The 20167-nt window shown below is 43.2% G+C and overlaps 2 protein-coding genes across 2 annotated transcripts; both read left to right on the top strand.

The window, feature by feature from the left end:
- Positions 1-1392: 1392 nt before the first annotated feature.
- htra3a (HtrA serine peptidase 3a) lies at positions 1393-6720 on the top strand. Its single transcript, XM_070827491.1, has 10 exons — positions 1393-1832; positions 2456-2561; positions 2864-3086; positions 3551-3745; positions 4439-4471; positions 4983-5097; positions 5223-5273; positions 5388-5442; positions 5667-5762; positions 6227-6720. The coding sequence occupies exons 1-10, from the start codon at positions 1409-1411 to the stop codon at positions 6393-6395; spliced, it is 1467 nt and encodes a 488-aa protein (XP_070683592.1). The 5' UTR covers positions 1393-1408; the 3' UTR covers positions 6396-6720.
- Positions 6721-17457: 10737 nt separating this feature from the next.
- LOC139199327 (G-protein coupled receptor 26-like) lies at positions 17458-19389 on the top strand. Its single transcript, XM_070828377.1, has 3 exons — positions 17458-18131; positions 18327-18440; positions 18921-19389. Exons 1-3 carry the CDS (start codon positions 17458-17460, stop codon positions 19162-19164), a joined length of 1032 nt encoding a protein of 343 aa, XP_070684478.1. The 3' UTR covers positions 19165-19389.
- The last annotated feature ends 778 nt before the right edge of the window (positions 19390-20167 follow it).

The raw sequence follows: 20167 nt of genomic DNA, 5'->3' as shown, positions 1-20167 counted from the left end.
TTAAGCCATTAACAGAAATCTCAGCTGCTTCTTGGTTGCAATGGAAAGATCAAAATGCTCAGACTTGATGCTGCATGTCAGGCTGATGATGCTCTTATTAGAGGTGCTGATGAGCAGATGTTGTCATGTGGACACAAAATAAGGGCATAAATTACCTGCCCTCATTAAAACGCCTCTACATGCATGTGCAAATGAAGCACGTGCACCAGCGCACGCCCACATGCTTCCTCCACAGCATGCCCTCCCCAGCTATGACGGCGGTAGAGGTGAAGTATCTGAAAATCATCACCACACACTCATCTGGTTAGACAAAAGCAGCACCCACACACACGCTCAGTGAGGGGCTGCACACATCTGGAGGGGAAATAACATGAAAACGTGTTGCAATGAGTGCCAGAAGCAAGGGGGACACATGGCTTAACTCTGCCATCATGTGGAAAATATTCCCTTAACTCACTTTGAGCTTAACTCAAAGGCACAATTTGTGATCTCTTGAAATTCAAAATGCAGTATTTAGAGCTATCACACTCAAACTGGCAAATCGTATTCAACAAAGATTAATTATGCAGTATTATACAACAGCCTCTTCAGTGTGCAGAATCTATTGTGATGCTGCACACTGCTTGTAGTGATATTTCAAGTAGTGTGTTGATTTATTGAATTACAGTTGGTTTAGAAACACCCAATCTATGATCTATTTCAATTACATAGGAATATCCTTTAAAAAAAAAAATTCACAAGATGACAGATTGGCAGTTGTACAAGTTCTGTGAAGAAAACATTTGTTGGAATTTGTCCTTTTCTTGTGAAAATAGTTACATTTAGACAGCTGTTATCTTGATTTTTAACTTTAGATATAGAAGGTTTAAGGTAAAACCTTTTAAACCTGCAACATGTAAGAGTTAACTTAACAAGACCGAGACACAGAGCTGTGCTTTATAATTACTGCACTTTCATTCAGCCAACGCGGTGGCTTGCAGCCGCCAGCAGGACACAGTGTGAACACAGCAGCCCCCTTTTTCTCTTGTGAGGCTGCTTTTATGTTGGGCTGTTGCGTTCTGTCGCCACTAGAGGACGCACATTATCCGTTTGATTTCATGAGCGGCTCTCCGGTTCAAATTCACCCGTTCACAAAAGTCCTGCACAGTCACAAGGGGGTCAGAATATGCGGGCGTGATGACTTGGCAATGACCGGAGCTCAATCTACGGAGAGCTTATAGGACACCAGCTTCATAGGCTCAATCATTTCCCGACACAGCGTAGATGTGTGCAGTAACGGAACAGTGGACAGTCAATATAGTTTTATTTATTGGGCAGAGAGACACAACCCGGCTGTTGGAATGTCTGCAGAGAAACATTTAATATGACGACATAAGGAATAAATCAAATCAAGTCAAGGTTCATCACAATGCAGCTCCTTCTCCTTGGAGCGGCGTTCCTCTTTACGCACGACCTCACCGGAGCTGTGCGCTCTGACAAGTGCGCCTCCCGGTGCGACGTGAGCGCGTGTCCGAGCCCCAGCTGTCCCGGCGGGTACGTCCCGGACAGATGTAACTGCTGCGTGGTGTGTGCGCCGCGCGAGGGAGACCCCTGCGGCCGCAAAAACGACCTGCCCTGCGGGGATGGCCTGGAGTGCAAGCTGCGCGCTGCGGGGAGGCGGAGAGGCTCCAAGGGGGTCTGCCGGTGTAAGATGGAGCATGAAGTGTGCGGAAGCGACGGGAAGACGTACGGTAATGTGTGTAAGATGAGAGCAGCCAGCCGTAAAGCTCAGCAGACGAGGAGACCCGCAGTTAGCCAAGCGCACAAAGGACCGTGTTCACCCTCCGGCGCAGGTAGGGATGCTTTGGGTGAAAGTACAGTAATAAACATATCATCACACAAATTCACTAAACATCCGTAAAATGATTATGGTTCTTAATGTGGCGCAACATTTAGGTTGTACAGTAGTGCCAGTTACGCAGTTTGGTGCTTAGTTTGCGCACACAAGCGCTTCCAAAGTACTATTGTAGGAATCCTTCTGTTTGACTCAGGGAACAGCCGATTATATACTATATTATATATAACTACTGTAATTACTGGTTTTAGCTTCTTAAGTATCAGGAACTGATGCCCTTCTCAGTTTCATATAATTGTAAACTGAACATTTTGGGGTTTTGGACTGTTGGTGTGACAAAAGAAGGTTTTTGAAGATGTCACTTTGGACTGTGGGAACCTGTGATGGGCATTTTTCACTATTTTCTGGTATTTCATAATCAATTGATCAATAATTAATAAATATTAGTAATTAATTTAAAAAAACAGCATTGTATTTTGAATGGAAACAGATAGGACTAATGATTGATAGATCTTTTTGTTGTGTGATGTGGTGGAGGATTCAATGTGTGTGTGTGTGTGTGTGTGTGTGTGTGTGTGTGTGTATTTATGTTAATGCTGCGCTTTCTTTGTGTCAGTATAGGTCCTCCTCTGGTCCGTCCTGGCAGCCCACGCTACAAGTTCAACTTCATCGCTGATGTGGTGGAGAAAATAGCACCTGCTGTTGTCCACATTGAGCTGTTTGTAAGGTGTGTGTGTGTGTGTGTGTGTGTGTGTGTGTGTGTGTGTGTGTGTGTGTGTCAGGGGGGTTGTGGTGTAAAAGTCAACCTACCAGTCAATCCAACCATGGTGTAAAACAAACTGTATGGTCCCCCCCCCTCTCCCTTTACAGTGAAAACTCACTGTAGATTGAAGTGATTCTCATGTCGTTGTTTGAGTACGTACGTGCACCGTGAACTTGAAATGTAGCTCATAGCTCTGTGTGTCTTGGATGACTTCTGGGTATTGTAATCTTCAAACTGAAGCCTCTTCATCTCCTCTCCGTCCCCAGACATCCTCTGTTTGGGCGCCACATGCGTCTCTCCAGTGGCTCTGGTTTTATTGTGACCCACTCAGGTGTGATTGTGACCAACGCTCACGTGGTAACCACGGCCGCCACGGCGACAGGGAGGCCCCAGCTGCGTGTGCAGCTCCACGACGGCGACGCATACGAGGCCGTGGTCAGAGACGTGGACAGGAAGGCGGACATTGCCACAATCAAGGTCAATCCTGAGGTGAGTGTCCACACTGAACACGGCTCCATTTACATCAAGATTACAGTGGCTCTCTTTACCCTTTTCTCTTTCTCCAAGTTGAAGTAATGTTAATCGTTTCTAAACGCTTTCTACTCCCTTGACCCCTGCGCAAGAACGACCTGCGCCTTTGCAAAAGAGCCCACATCCTGACACGTTTAGTTCTGACAGTTTTCTCCTACATTCACAAGGCTAGGGGGAATAGTTTCATAAACAGCAGCTCTGTGACTCAGAGACACAGCGCTGGTGTGTGTATTCTCACACTCATATCTAAAATACTTGGGCAGTTATGCAATTATTCAACTCTTCTTCCTGTCTGTCTCTGTCTGTCTCTTTTCCAAAAGTATTTTACCTTTATTCTTGATTTTCTGTCTGTCCAACCTGGCCGATATGACTCTCTCTGACATGTCGACCTGTGTGCATGTGTGTGTTCATGTGGAGGACAGAAGAAGCTTCCTGTGCTGGCTCTGGGCCGTTCAGCTGATCTGAGACCAGGGGAATTTGTGGTCGCTATTGGCAGCCCCTTTGCTCTGCAGAACACCGTCACCACCGGCATCGTCAGCACTGCTCAGAGAGACGGCAAAGAGCTGGGCATCAAGGACTCAGACATGGACTACATCCAGACTGACGCTATCATTAACGTGAGCTCTCACACACACACACACACATACATTTCTACTGGACCCTCATTTACATTATGCATTCCCCTGCCCGTTACCATAACCTTAACCATCCCAGATAAATGCCTAACCCCAACCTTACTCTAACTTTAACTTAAGCCTAATTCTATCCTGAATCTTAAAACCAAGTCTGAAACCTAAAACAGCCCCCTGAAGTTGTGAAGGCTGGTCAAAATGTCCTCACTTCCCAAAAATGTCCTCACTGCCGGTAAAACACATGTTCTAGTCCTCATTATGTAGCAAGCACAAGAGCAGACACACACTTTGGAGGACATTACGTTGACTTACAACATGACTTTTCCTGGAGACTAACCCTAATCATAACCACTACTTATCTAAACCTAACCCTAACTTTGACCATAACCCCACCCTGTGCTAAGTGCTAACCCTAAAATTAAATGAGTTACATTATGGGGACTTGTATTTTGTCCATGAAAGGAAGGCAAATCCAACAACGTGAGTGTGTGTGCACATTTATGTCCCCACAACATGAGTAATGCATATATATATATATATAAACATGGTTTATGGTGTATTATTATTTCTTTTGTTCATGGCAGATGCACATATAGAAATGTAGTTGTATGGATTTTTGCATGTGTTCATCATTGATGTGATTGTCTCTGTCTCATACTTCATCTCATCCCTGAGAAGTACGGAAATTCTGGAGGACCTCTTGTTAACTTGGTGAGTTGTGTTGTGTTGTGTGTTGTGAGACTTATATGACTGTGGAGGATCATTCAGACGGACTGACTTTTGTCATGTCTAAAAAGTGTCCTTTGACACAGTTTTTAGGCCTCTAGTTTATCTTGACTCAATTAATCTGATAGATCTGGCAATTACAATTTTGTCAAATGAAAAAAATGCAAAAGAAAAAAGTCATTCATTGCAAAATCTAATAAATAAATAGCAAGAAAAGCAATTCTGTATTATGGGTCATGTGGAAGAGTTTGGTTCCAGATCTCTGAATTTCTCCTTAAATCTATGATTCATGGAGCTTTTCAAATGAAACGATGAAGAGTCTGTATCCCGTGTATAAAACAGTATTGAATATGTTAAATTATGCACAATTATTCCTTTAAAAATATTCGCCATGTTTTGTTTCTAAGCTTCTACTTTTTTTTTTTTTTACAGTGTACTGTGTATATTTGTACATTTATATTAGATGTATATGTGTATATTTGTTTTTTTCCCTCAGGATGGCGAGGTGATAGGCATCAACACTCTGAAAGTTACAGCGGGGATCTCCTTCGCTATTCCTTCAGACAGAATCAGCCGCTTCCTCACAGAGTCACAGACCCGACACAGCAAAGGTCAGAGGTCAAAGCATGAACAGAGGAAACAGCAACTAGATTCAGCTGCTGTTTGAAAACCTCGAACATGTAGAAATACTTTGTATGAAGTGAGTATTTCTCATCCCAGTTTGTTGTCGTGACAGAAAAGACAAGACAGCAAAGAAGACTCACAGAGGACCCGCAGTCTGATGCAGGTGAGAGCTGCTGACGTACCAACGTCTGTCCTGATGCAGTTTTCATGTCTGTTTGCATGTTAGAAGCATCGTCAGCCTTCTCCTAAATTAAATGTACTTTTGTGCTGTTTTCAGTGTCGGAAGTGAAAAGATATTTTTTAGGGATCAGGATGCTTTCTGTCACCGAAGCGTGAGTTATAAATGTCCACACACACACACACACACACACACGCTAGATTGTAACTTTTTATTACAAACCCTGAGCATCTTCAGCATTTCATTTAGCATCTACATAAATGATGATGGACTTGTTACCCAGTTTCTTCCAACCAAACTACATTTGTAAAGAAGGAAATGTTGTCAGTATCGGTCTTCATTTGGATTAGCTTTAACACTAGCATTTTTGTGTCTCAGTGTAGCAGCAGAGTTGAAGCGTCAGAATCCAGACTTTCCAGAGGTCAGAAGTGGAGTTCTGGTGCAGCAGGTCATACCTGACAGTCCAGCACAGAAGTACGTTCACACACATCACAGTAGCTCCTGGTTTAGCAAAGTGTAATGTGATTTATGATCACTATTGGGAAGGTTCTCGACAAAGGTTATTCTGTCATAAGTCATGTGTTATTTGTATGTTCTTATCGGGGAAATGTGGTTTTTCTATTATTCATGAATTTTCATTTTCATTTTGTTTTCAATTCAGTTTCGCTTCAGTTAGATTTCAGAAATGTTTAATTTTAGTTTCATTTTTATCACTTTATGTGATAATATGGGAGATATTTCTCAGATGTAACGTAACAATACACACACAGCACTTTGTGAAGGCAGCTGACACCCAGTCATGAAGACAACCTCTATACACACATGCACCAAGTCTAGATTTTATTTCAGTTAACCTCAATGTTTTTTCACTTCTAATCTTAGGTTTTAGTTTAGTTTTAGGGACTATAATAACCGTGCTTCCTTCCTCTGTGTTTTAGTGGTGGGATAAAGGAAGGTGATGTTATAGTCAAACTAAATGGACGACCGGTTCAGACCACCGAAGACGTCCGTGAGGTGCTGCAGCATAACCAGCCTGTCCTGCTTGAGATTCGCAGAGGCAACGATGATTTACTGTTCAACATCCACCCTCAACTTATAGTACACTGAAGAACAGGACAGTTAGCGTGAGCACATGTTGGGCAGGATTCAGTAGCAGTAGCATTAAATTTCCATTACACGGTGGGAAACACAGAGCAAAGACTTATGACGATGCCATATATGGAAATATGAACTGATCTGAAGCGTTTTCAGTTCATATTTCTGGTTTAACAAGAAAAAAACACAACATTTGCTGTCAGTGTTTAGTAGTCTGAAGATGTTTATGTTGTTTGATGGTTTTTAAGCGGAATTTTTGGGTGTGTTTTATCATACATTCTGTTTGATAAATATAGTAGCCTACTACATTACTCAAAATACTGCAGAGGAAATGATATTGCACTGTATATTGTATGAAACTCAAAGAATTTCAGAGTAAAAGCTTTCAAACAAGGAACTGTACACTAGTATGTCTTTTTCTATCCAGTCTGATCAGCAGCTGTCGTCCATCTGCCCAGACGGCAGGTTGCAGTCCTTTGTTTATGTCTTCTTATCCCTCCTTCCTCTCCTCCGCCTTGGAAAGAGGTTCTCTTAATTTAAACAAACCTAAGCATACACATAGAGCACACACACACACACACACACACACACACACATACACACAGTCAGCAAAGTCCTGCTACTGGAAAAGTCTATTTTATCCTCTCCTGTTTTGGTAATGAAAATCTTCATGCGTAACATTTTCTGAACCTTGAAGTTAAGGACAGAAAATCCTTGTGCGGCTGCTTTGTAGGTTAGAAACTAATGACAAGCCTCAGCTCGGCAACATTTGCTTCAAACCATAATGCAATTACGTGTAGCTGACTGAACAAATTCTCTTCTTGGTGGCTTGACATGACATTATTCTAGGACAGTGTCAGCATAGATTTGTACAGATGATGATATTACCTAAAAATAACCCCATATGATGTGTGCCAGTGCACACAGTTCATTTAACTGAGACATGCAAACAACTCTCTCGGCTTATTTGAATGACGACTGTGCTACCATACCATTGGCTGTGACACCATGACAGACAGAGGGAAGATGGAAAAACGCAAAAGGGTTGGGATAGGGATCAAGAAAAAGGCCACAATGGATGAATTACTACCATATCAACCAGTGGGAGGCTTCCTTTAACATGCTCCCTGGAGTCTTAGCTGCAATGAGTGTGTGTGTGTGTGTGTGTGTGTGTCACTGACCCAGTTGTTCGAGTGTGTGGTGTTTTCCCGTCTCAGCCAGTCATATTGTCATAGCAGAGTGCCAGACTACTTCAGTGTGCAGACAGACGACACAGCTGTTTGTCCTTGTAAAGACAAATCTCCACATTAAAAACTTGTCGCTGAGTTCTCAGCGAATCACAACATCTCACATCACACAAATACTGTCAATTTGAAATATACCTGCATCAGATAAACCAATCCATAATGCTATGTGCACAGTAAATTTCCATAAGGCCTCTATGTTTACACTGTGGCTGAGTCCAGCCTCGGCTCAAGCCAAGGACCGATGAATGTATCACCATCTACAGGCCAAATGGAGTCACGTCTGGTTTAGATTAAACACAAATTATGAGTCTCAAACAGACCACTAGATGGCATGTTGGGTATGACCATTTGCTCCTGACGTGGCAGCTGGTGCCCAGATCACAGGACTGCTGTATATGAGGAGCATAGCTGCTGGTGCCGTCGTCGTATAGCTATAGCTGGTTTCTAACTGAATCTTAAAATAGAGGGCACTGTTGAATAGGTTTTCTGTACTGGACAGCAGTGCTGCTTACTTACTTACTGTTAGAACCTGACGTGCACAATGAATAACAAATCACAGAATAACATATTCAGTGCTGCAGTGACCAACAATAACCATATTCACCAAACTGAAATGTTAATCAACTATAAGTGTTTTACAGTAATATCTAGGTGTCACACACCCTTGTGAAGACTTTAGGACCTATTCATGGTCTGTCTCTTGTGTATGCTAGTTGCTCATTTTACTTAAAAGGTCAACTCTGCTCATTTTTACACAAAAAGATCGGAGGATGATATGAAGAGTCCTGCTCAGTCAATCAGCTGTATATCCTCCACTGGTGGAGCTTTGTCAGGTCTGAGAATGTAACTTTGAGGATGTCAGCTTGGCCGTGGAGACCACACATTCATAGCAGAAAGCCTGCATCACAAGCTGGAGTTTAGAGTTTGAAAGACATTTGGACATTTTCCAGTCAGGGAGTATCAAACAAAAGCTGAGTTTGACTCTTACTAGGAGCTAAAAGTCGGGATATCTTGTTTCTGCTGCTTTAATTCAGACTATTCATCATGTTCATGTGGGTGTATGGTGCAGATATGAACCCCCGCACCGCATGTGGTATTTCAGATTGTTGATTTAAGTAAGATTTAATGTTGATGTATGAGCTCATACCTCATTGCTGCTCAGATTATTTTTTCTTTTTTTTTTCTTTGCTTGTCCTTTGCTGAACTACGGATTTTTGCAAAACATTGACTTCAGTTGCTGCGGATTTAGTCATGAATATTGAATGTTAAAGAGAAGTACTTGAGGTTTGTAATCTCGTTTTCAGGGGCTTTGCGAACACAAATACTACAAGTTCTTTTCATCTGGCCTATGTGCATTCATGTTTGTCATATCCATTCCTGTAATACTGCAGGGGGTGGGGGGGGGGGTGTAGGGTCCAGGGACCTCAGGCCTCCAGGAAAGGCATCCATAAGCAATAATGGACCTTCAGCTCAGTCACATGTTTTCATGATGCTTGTTCATCATTCAGGGAGAAAAAGAGACAGAGAGACCTTTATAGAAGGGCACAATCACACTGCCCTATATAAAGTCAAACTGTGAGTCATCTGTGGCCTGATGGCATTCTCAGTGCAATGAGCAGCACTTAATGGATGCTAATCAGTGTCATCTCTCTCTGTCGATTGTAAACAAACACACATTCACACATGCAGTTTATGTGTCGTTCAAATGAACCTGAGATGGAAGTCTCTGCAATGAGGGTATACAAATATGGAGCTGGTCATCTCAAATAAATAAATAAATGTAACAACCATAGTTTATTTTTGCTTTTCAGATTTAAATTATTACTTAATATCATCAACAAAGAAATAGAGTTATACAGAAATGACCCTTTCCCCATAATGAGTACTTTTGGGATATATTTTGATGTTAATGCTTCTGTACTTCTACTGGTGTAACATTTGATTGCCTGACTTTCATTTGTAGCTGAGTAATTCTGAACTGTGGCAGCGGCACTTTCACTTTTGTAAATCTAAGCACTTCTTCCACCGCTGGATTATGGATGTGCGTGTCTGTGGGTTCCATTATGATCAAGGGAGTGAGTAATATATGGTTGGGAAATGATGTAAACCAGTACATAGACAGTGTGTGTGGCTTCAGCTGAATCTCTAGCAAGCTAAAGAGACATCAGCACAGTGAAGTTGTGAGTTAGAGGAACTTTGGAGGCACAGACTGCAGACTGGGACATCTGGCATGGCAGCACAGCCATAGACAGATTGGACTCGATTAAAAAAAAAAAAAAAAAAAACTGTTAAACTGTGGCATTACAGTAGTACAGGCCCTAACTACTTCCATCTGTCTGGACTCCAACTCTCACTGTATGACTCACAGCCTTACTGACCAAAACGAAGACAAGAGAAGAGAGGAGAAGAGAAGAGAGGAGGAGATTTAAGCAGACATTTGGAGAGAAAATAAGTATGTCTTTCAACCCACCACACATGGAGACACCCACACAACCTTTGAACACAGTACAGCACAGCTAAAGGCAACATCTCTCACACAATGAGGCACCACAACTGGACAATTAGTCTTGGAAGAAGATAAGTAGGTCCATGTGTTGTTCTGCTGGAATCTATCCTGTGCTTCCACCTCCACAAATACGATCAAATAGATTATGGCACATTCAACAGGGACGGTCAATGTCCTTATGATAGCTATGGCGCAGAATATTTCATTTTCCAAAGGCCACATAGTTTTCATGAGGGCTGGAATTCCAGACATTCCTCTCAAGTGTGATCTGTTTTTATTGAGTTTTTCTTTGGAAAAATTCAGGTCATCCACAGTCTTGTCAAAGGGGGGTGAGATAGTGGGTGGGTGACTCCTCTCTCTCTCTCTCTCTCTCTCTCTCTCTCTCTCTCTCTCTCTCTCTCTCTCTCTGTGTCCTTTCAGTGCATCCAAACATCGTCCTGTCAAAACAGAGAGAAAAGGGTGATTATGCAAAAAAAGGGGGAACAAAAGACTTTCACTCATCCATACAGTACATGCTGAGAGATATGTTTCACACTTTTTCTGCTCATCTCCCAGCCTGTCTCATCTTTCTTTGTCTAATCTTACTTTCTTACTTCCATGTCTTGTCTGTTTCCCGTTCACACCTTTCATTCTGCTTTTTTTCCCCCTCAAAAGCAAGATGAGAGTCTCCAGTGTCTCTGGCCCCGAGGCGCTGAAGGTACCACAGAAAATCAGTTCAAGCAGACTGTGTAGAAGACGCTGCACCATTTTCCCTCAAACACTTCCCATTTCTTATTTCTGGGTGTGAATGTGGTTGACATTAAATCCCATGGTAAGGGAGTTGTTTAATATTGCAGTAAACTTAAATATTCTATGGGCTCCAGGGCTTTGCAAGAAAAGGCATTCTGACATTAGACATCCAAGCTACCAGGTGAACTCCATTAATCCACTCTGGTTCATTTTGTTATAGCAGTTTTTAATATAGTCAGAGACATTCAAGAGACCAGAGACAGGACTGTACGGCAATAGACTACTGCTGGCTGATAGCATGTCTTATAGTGTATTAGTTTAGCTGAGTTTAGCTATAGTCAATGTTTCAAGCCGGAAAGGTATTTGCTTTCAACACCATCAATATGTGCATCAATAATTCAGCTAGAGCCTGCAGACAGTTAACTTAGCTTAGCATAAGGACTGGGAGCGGGGGGTAACAGCTAGTATGGCTCTTATACTTACATACAGTAGGCAATATTATTGTAATGGATGTGTTGGTTAAGTTCATGGATTGTGTGTGTGGGTGTGTGAGTGCATTCAAAGTCTAAAGCTGATGAATAAATATATACTGTAACTACACTGTTGCCCATAAAGTTGGAATAATTGTTCAATACCCCCAATTGTGTTAAAGCCTGAATACACAGTTTGCAAAGGTTAATTGTGGTTTAAGTTTCACTGTGATATGTTTGGAAGAGTTTGATCCACAAAGTTGAGAAGATATACACTTTATTTATCAAGAATAAATCACATTGTCACAATCATTTCATGAGAAGAGGTAAAAAACATTTTATTCCAACTTTATGGGCAACAGTGTATTTATCTGCAACCAGCGGTGACCAGGACAGAGTGATCTACTGGAGTCTTGTAACTAAAATTGCTGTGCAAATGAATGTTAATGTTAAATAGATAAGATAAGATAAGATAAGATAAGATATTCTTTTATTAGTCCCACGATGGGGAAATGTACAACATTACAGCAGACAGGAGGAGATATTAAAAAAATATATACAGTTTAGACAGAGGAGGTATAAAAATAGAAACAATATACACACAGTGAGCTTGAGAGGTGTTAGTGGGTAGATGAGAGCCAGGCTAGCTGTTTCCCACATCAGCTGTACAATACACATCCACCTAGAGAAACCTCCTGTCTGAGTTCCAGACCAAGGAAGCATGCTGGATGACTCCAGTACATCAATATCTGTATCATAGATGTTTATTATGTCCTTGAATCTTAAATCTTGAGTGTAGCTCAATACTTTCCAGACATAAGTGGTATCATTCTTCTAATCTAACTCTTGGCAGGAACGTGAACAAGAGTATTTCCCAAAATGCTAAACTATTCCTTTGAGATTAAAGTATTTCTGTCATGCTCTGAGCAAAACTGTTGAGCAAAACTCTTTCTAAACAGAAATAGAAGCCAGTGCTTTGCTGTGGTCTTACACAAATTCCTCAGAACTGGATGGCCTCATGTACACCCTGCCGCATGCACACACACACACACACACACACACACACACATCACACACAGTCACACAGTAAAGTGAGCTCAGAAATTCTTTTGTCAGGGCTCCAGTGATAACTAAATCCTGTGAGCCCTTCGTCTGTCTCTCAACTCCCTCTTTCTGGCAGACTGCTGACTCATGCGCTCTACTCCTCTCTCTCTCTCTCTCTCTCTCTCTCTCTCTCTCTGTCTCTAGGTCTCTCTCTCTTTATAAATCATGTCTGCAGTTTTCCCCTCAACTCCTCTCCTTTCTCACTCAGTCATTTCCTGGGATTCTGAATAATTCAGCTGTATTTCCTCATCTTGTACCTCTGTGTGTGTGTGTACGTGCACACACACACACTTATATACTGTAGGCAATATTATTGTAGTGTACGTGTTGGTTAAGTTCATGGACTGTGTGTGTGTGTGTGTGTGTGTGTGTGTGTGTGTGTGTGTGTGTGTGTGTATAACCAGTCATAATCATCTCTCCTGCCTGTGCAGTTTATGTAGTGTTTGAAGAAACACAGTAATTGCTTCGTACTGTGGCAGTATAGATAACTCTGTAAGTCTTTTAATGAGAATAATGCCTGCTGTGCCCAAGCCAGAGGCTCAATAGTCTGTGGGTAAAGTTGGCACACACATGGAAACCACTTTTTTTTTTTACTGTAGCTGGAAAAGGTTCTTCTTATCTCGAAAAACTGAGCTTTTTGTTGGTTATGTCTTACTGACAGAATAGAAATACTTGTTTGTTTGCCCAGACAGTCTTTGCCGTTGGCAAATTAAGGCTATAAAGTTATTTGGGGGGGGGGAAATACAGCGTCCAGAAGTCTCCTTTTCACATTTTAAAAGCAGAAAAGGGAGACATCTGTGTTGAACATTTGCAAAAACAAACAACCAGCGAGCCAAGGGAAGCAGAAAGTGTACAGCAAAGTAGAGAACCACATGCGCTGTAACGGCTTCAGCCGGGGCCAGAAATATGGAAAAAAAACAAGAGGCTTCAGACGAAGGACAGCATGTTAGACAAACACAGGCAAAAGGTTGAGTATGATGATTTAAATATGGCAGTGATGACAAAAACACTGTTTGTGTCTTAACGGCAAAGCATTTGTTTTTGCTCAGTAGTGGCAGGATGTAAACATGGGATATCCATCGGTTGGTTGGTCCTTCAGCCACGGTCTGTTTTCCTATCAGGGGATTTCATATCAACAGCTTGGTCAGGAGTAAGCTATTGATACAAACACCAGCCAGATTGCAGTGGTGGTGTCAAACAAGACCAGTTCAGTTCAATTCAAAATATTAAAAATGTGTCCCTCATGGGGCAATGTGATGGAAGTGAATACAAACATTTCATTTAAACACACACAAGCATGGCTTCCTTCTCCTTCTGTTTGGATTACATACAGGCGATCTATCTCTATTCCGCATGGCATTCACTTAAAGCAGTCGTAGACATGTGTGGGGCCAATGATATTCTTATATGCTTTGAGGACTCGTGCAGTATGCAGCCTTTTTCACAAAGACAGCTGTGTTTTTTTTCCCCTCAATCTCAGTCTGTTATCATACTAAACAAGTGCTTCATTAGGAATCATATATAATAAAATAAACAGGGTTTCGGTTGCATCTGCTCTTTTATTTAGTGGCACCATCTCCCCACCCCACAGCAAAAGCACAAATATAGAATCTGAACAGCATGAAACACAAATGCTGAGAAAACACATTCTCAGGCATCTTCTTGCAAAAAACCTAATACAAAGTTGCATAAAATTAGCCAGATAGAAACCGCTATCATGAACATAAGCTATTCCTGCAGATTAATTGAAAACTGCAAGCTTCACTGCTGAATACAAATAACAGATGTTGTACATGTGAACAGATAAGAAGAATTCTGTTCAGCTGAAAAAGGACAAACAATCACGCTGAGGAGCAGCACATGAAATGTGTTTATGGACTTTTTATGCTGTGCTGTGCATCTAAAACAAAGACATATTGTCTGTGACAGTGTCACCCAGGGTAGACAGATATTGTTCACATTATCATCAAAAGTATGAAAATGTCTTTCACCTCTACTGCATCATACACTTGCACACCATCATTCCCCAGTCAGCCTCCCACAGTGCTTAGCACGTGACTGAGAGCGAGATAAAGCGGGAGAGAGAGGCATGGAGGGAGGGAAAGAGGGAGTGACAGAAAGCAGGGATGAAAGCGAGGCTATATGTGTGTGTCTGGACATGTGAGTGTCTGTGTGAGTTAGCGTTTGTGCGCAGAGCGTTTGCTCCGTAGCTCACAGGGCAGAGGCCTATTTATACATCCAGAACTCCCACGCTCCAGAAACACTCACCCATGACATTTGTTTCCATTCTCTCTCTTCCTCACATCATCCTCTCATCCTTCATCTTTTATCACATCTCTTATTCCTCTCTCGCCACCAGCACCCGTTGGACAGGTATTGCACTGACTACAGGGGCATGTTCCCATCACCCCGGCAAAATGCCTCGCTCTCAGGTTTTTCTAAAGTGTAGGACTGAATAGAATGGAGCAGACAGATCAGGGTCACTGCTGCCAAAAAGGCGTGATTCTCTCCTCTCAGCCACTACGAGCCTTCAGTGGTACTAAAGAGCTGCACCCAGGGATTTAGACTGTTGAGGATGTGTTCAAATGTGAATTTTGGTTTAAGATCTTCACAGAACCGACCTGCAGGGAGCCAAGCCTCAGGAAGGCTTGAGGATGGAGGGGTTGTAGGACACATGAGTGCGTGGACTGGTGAACAGAGAGGAAAATCCTTTTCTAGCTCAGAGGGAAAGCAATAGAGGCGAAGGTAAGGTGATGAGAGAGCTCCATATTGTGTTGCCGACCGTGGGAATTGTGATGTTACGTAACTGCACACACACTCAGAGCATATACGCAGAGTCAGAGAGCCAGGGGCAGCAGCTTAGGGGGAAGTCGGACGGACCCCTTGCCTGCTAACGGGACTTCTTAAGTGCTTCTGCCATCAGCATTCTGCTGCTTGCGTAACAGCTTTTCCAGCACTGGGAACCCAGAGGAAAAACATGTGACCATTAGGAGGGTTCCTTCAGGCTGAGGGGTGATTTCTCATTCCCTCCCTTCCTCTTTTTCCCCCCCTCGTTCTCTCTCTCTTTCTCTTTCTCCTTCTTAGCAACAAAGGGGCTTTTCCTTTCGCGGCAAAAGAGCCATTAAGTTAACACGCTCAGGAGCAGCCTGATGCATGGAAAAAAAAGAAAAAGAAAAGGGCAGCATATTAGCCGTATTACTGCATATACTGTAAATGTGATCTTCTCAGAACCTGTCAATGATTGAATGTAAGTGGAGCCACCGGGAGCAGAAGGGATAAACAACATCTGCGGGGCTGTTGGGAAGAAAAGCAGCGCAGCCCACCTTCATGCCCACAGACGAACATATAGAATGTGTACATAGTGAGGAAAAAGCCGCCCACGCATTCACACACACTAGCTCACTCATGCTTGCATGCTTACAGAGGTGAAAACTGTGGAGGATTTAAAAGCACCTAAGTAAAAACAAATCAAACAAAGAAGATAAGTCAAACACAATATGTCGTATGAGACTTGTCCTCTGAGGAAGAATCACCTCATTTGAGAAAAGTCTCCAAACCAACATCTGTTAATGCTCAAGTGACAAAGCCCTGCAGCAGCTGTATGACAAAGGAGGCAAAGGAGCTAAATGAGCGTCCTCTTTAGATGTGTTTTTCATCATGATAGAGGACATGCACACATATAGAAGTGTGCTCTGCATTTCGCTGAATTTCTTTGTTTTTAATTCATCTAAATTTGGAAGTTAGATTTAAATCTTCACACATGGATGCACAAAAATGCAACCAAGCTTGTTAAAGTGAAAGTTTTTCTGTTCTCATTATTATCATCATCAATTATCATCATTAGCACTTTAGTTTAGATGGTGTATAGGAAAGGGCTAACACCTGAATTAGACTGTAAGACACACTGGAAAGGCAGGTGCACCCATCATCCATTTTTTTATCTGTCCTGCATATGTCCTTTCTCTCCATGAATCCATTTTTCTTTTCAGCCTCGGGTCCCACCCTTCTCCTCATACTCCCCCTGCTCTTTCCTCTCTTAAGCCTGCATTTGGAATGTAGATTATGCCCAGCACAGTGTCTGATAGTTTCTACAAGGGTATTTAAATGAACGCGTTGAGGCAAATGATTTCTTACAGGCATTTGAGGCTAGATCAGCGAAAATCAGAGATGAAGTTCAAAGAGTTATGGAGCCACCAGGGAATTTGCTGTTGCTATGGAGATGAGTGATTGTGTGCGTGTGCGTGTGCGTGCGCGCTTCACCTGATGTTTTCTGAGGGTGGGCTGAATCTGTCACAGTGGTCACAGCTTCACTGTGGATATGTGCTCACTGGAAGCTTTTTAAAGGAAATATACTTGGCAAACTGTAACGCTCTCTCCTCTTCTCTCTCTCTCTCACACACACACACACACACACACACACACACATTACAATTTAATAATATTTCTTAAACTGCCAGCAGCCTGGTCTCTACGACCATCAGCCTGGGCTTTCGTGCGTAAAGTGTGATCTTTTTTTGGAGGGGAATGTGGATTTTCTTGTGCAAACACCGCCACATCCCCATCTTTGATATTAACTATATGCATGAATATTGTTGAAGCGTCACATGAGCCAGCCACCGACTGCACGTGCAGGGCGCACGGCATTGACAGCTAGAGAGGAGGCGCTGGATTGTGCGCATGTTCGAGAGTAAACACAGAGCACTTGGCAAACCTGGAGTCACCATTTCCACAGCTTTTCACTTTGGACCAGCCAACAGGGGGGGTGATCAGTGGAGGAATGAACACTGATAGAATCTCTGGACAGTTGAAGAACCATATGATGAGTTTTAAAAGTAGCGAGTGCCACTGACAGGAGGGTTTGTTTGGGCATTTCAGCACTGGACAGCTCTCCCGCGCTCTCGAGCTCGCTCCTGGCATGTGCGCCGGGGAGATAACCTGCTGGGGGGCACGGGCAGAGAGCATGGCGGACTCTCCACAGCATCCTCCCCACAGCTGCTTCTAACGCCCAGGCTCGAGAGATGAGCATCCCGGAGTTCTTACTGGAAATGTCCATTGTGGTGATAGCTGTCGTCTCGTTGTTGACAAACTTGTCAGTGCTGCTATGTTTCATCCAGAGCGCCGACTTAAGATCCCACGTGCCGGGCATCTTCATCCTGAACCTGTCATTCTCCAACATCCTCCTCACCGTCATCAACATGCCCGCCACGTTTCTCGGAGTGGCCAAACGCGCCGAGCCTTTCGAGGACTTGTTCTGTCAGGCCGTGAGCTTTGCTGAGACTTTCCTCACCACTAATGCCATGTTGAGCATGGCCGCGCTCAGCATGGACAGGTGGGTGGCGGTGGTGTTTCCCCTCAGTTACTCCAGCAAGATGCGCTACAGGGACGCCTCTGTGATCGTGGCGTACTCCTGGCTGCACGCACTCACCTTTGCTCTCACCCAGCTGCTGATGGACTGGGGGGGCTACAGCCACACTTACGCCTCATGCACGGTTCACCTGGACGGGGGGAAGAGGTCGCAGCTGGCCGCCTATGCGACCTTCACGGCGCTGCTCCACTGCAGCAGCTTCGCGCTCTGCCTCCTCGTCCTGTGCTTCGCCTACCTCAAAGTTCTGAGGGTGGCCAGGTCCCACTGCAAGAGGATAGATGTGATTACAGTGCAGACTCTGCTTCTGCTGGTGGATATTCACCCCAGGTAAAGTACACTGGAGATAGAAGACAGTCTGAGGGGTTTCTGATTAGCTGTTTGACTTGTTTCAAAGGAGAAAAGTCTACAAAACCTGTCATGTCATGTTTTGTCATGCTGATGATTTAGATTGTTAATATATTAGCTGTCATGTCAGACATGAATTCATTTCTCTCTCTGTGTGTGTCTGTGCCTGTCTGTCAGTGTGAAGGAGAGGTGTCTAGCTGAACAGAGGAAGAGGAGGCAGCGCGCCACTAAAAAGATTTGCATCTTCATCGGCTCTTTCATCCTCTGCTTTTCACCCTATGTTATAACAAGGTAACACTCTTTTCAGATCCCAGGCTTGAAGATGTTGTTTGACTTGCCTTCCCAAAGGTGCTTTTACAATAATGGTCCTCAAGAAAAACAGACCGTAACATTTTCTGTCTGATGATACAAACATGAGCGTATGTTGTGTCCTCTGTGGACATTAGTACAGTTTTACTGTGGTATAAGATCTGACACACAGAGACAAGACATAATATCCTCAACATACCAGTGTATACGTACAAGTACAAGAGCCCTGAAAAGCTACCCTAGTGAGGTTTCTACCATTCATTTAGATGAATCTGGGCCTCAAACAAAGAATTGCCAAGATCCTACGCAGGTGTTTTTTCATAATCATGCAAAAATAAGTCATAATCATGAAATACGTCACATAATTGGGAGTAATTGGGAGTGCATGACAGAAATGTGCTTCCATATTCAGTCCATCAAGGCCAGCAGAACTGACTTACTCTCCTTGTACTCCTCCTGCAGGTTGGTGGAGTTGTTTCCCTCAGTGCACATCCCCCGCTACTGGGGCATCACCGCCAAATGTCTGTCCTACGCCAAGACCTCCAGCGACCCGTTCGTCTACTGTCTGCTGCGGCATCAGTACAGGAAGGTCCTGGTCAATATCATCAGCCGGGTTCTGAGAAAAGATCATTACTCGCTGTCTGTCCACAGCACGAGCAGCACGCTGGACACCACAGATGATAACTGTATCGCGAGAATTACCTGAGATGTTTCAGTCCCTTCTGCAGGAAGGTGACAGGTCAGGGTCTCTGAGGAGCAGCAGCTCTGTAAATGACAGAGCGTCAGTGCTTTGCTCAAGGACACTTTAAAGCAGGATGGAGCACAGGACTCTTTTAGCCACGGTGTGAAGGACACAAAACAGTGTACGTTGAGTGAGGCCGCACTGGCCTCTGATGAGAGCCAGAGGCCCTTTCAGACTCTACAGGCTGCTGTTTCCACAGGGCTCATCAGTTCGCCTGCTGAGGCACTGCCAAGGATGCACCATATGAGCCACAACACTATGTTATACCACCATTAATGTAAATGTATGGTTGAAGTAACTGTGAATTTAAGAGGAGGTCTTTATGTTTCACTGAAAAGTGTCCAAAATATCCATTCTGATAAAGCTAATGTTAAAGTGTGTGTTAATGAGTGTCATTTTTAACATGGAGGGTGTACCAATAGGTTGTGTGAAGATGTTATAGCACAGAAACACTGATTTTGAATAAACCCCACTGGCACACACACACACACACACACACACACACACACACACACTGTGAGTCCATTGTGTGAATACATAAAATCATTGGATTCTGGTAACATGGTGATGCTGTAGGCATTTTATAATGTAGTTCTGTTGCAGTTCTTTGACTTGTGAATCACATGAATAATGCAAGAGTATTTACTTTACTTTCTCAGGTTTGTGTCTGAGGAAAGTTTTTCACAAGGGAGAAAAGAAAAGCAAAAAATAGACTCATGAGATAACTTTCTCTCAAACTATCTGACCACTTCTAGATACACATTATACACCCATATAATAGTCTGATAATATGGTTGAGGAGGTTTCACAGACTACTGGTGCAGAGTTCTACTCTTGCTTTGAACTGGTGAACAGGCTCAGCAGCACTATTATGTCAAACAAAACAGGCATGAACTTCTCTCACTCCCACCCCCACAAGCCACGTTCCTTCCTCATCTCTCCACACACACACACACACACACACACA

The sequence above is a fragment of the Pempheris klunzingeri genome, chromosome 3 (genome assembly GCF_042242105.1).
Source record: "Pempheris klunzingeri isolate RE-2024b chromosome 3, fPemKlu1.hap1, whole genome shotgun sequence".
Classification (NCBI taxonomy): Eukaryota; Metazoa; Chordata; class Actinopteri; order Acropomatiformes; family Pempheridae; genus Pempheris; species Pempheris klunzingeri.
This window is presented reverse-complemented; position numbering and strand designations above follow the sequence as displayed.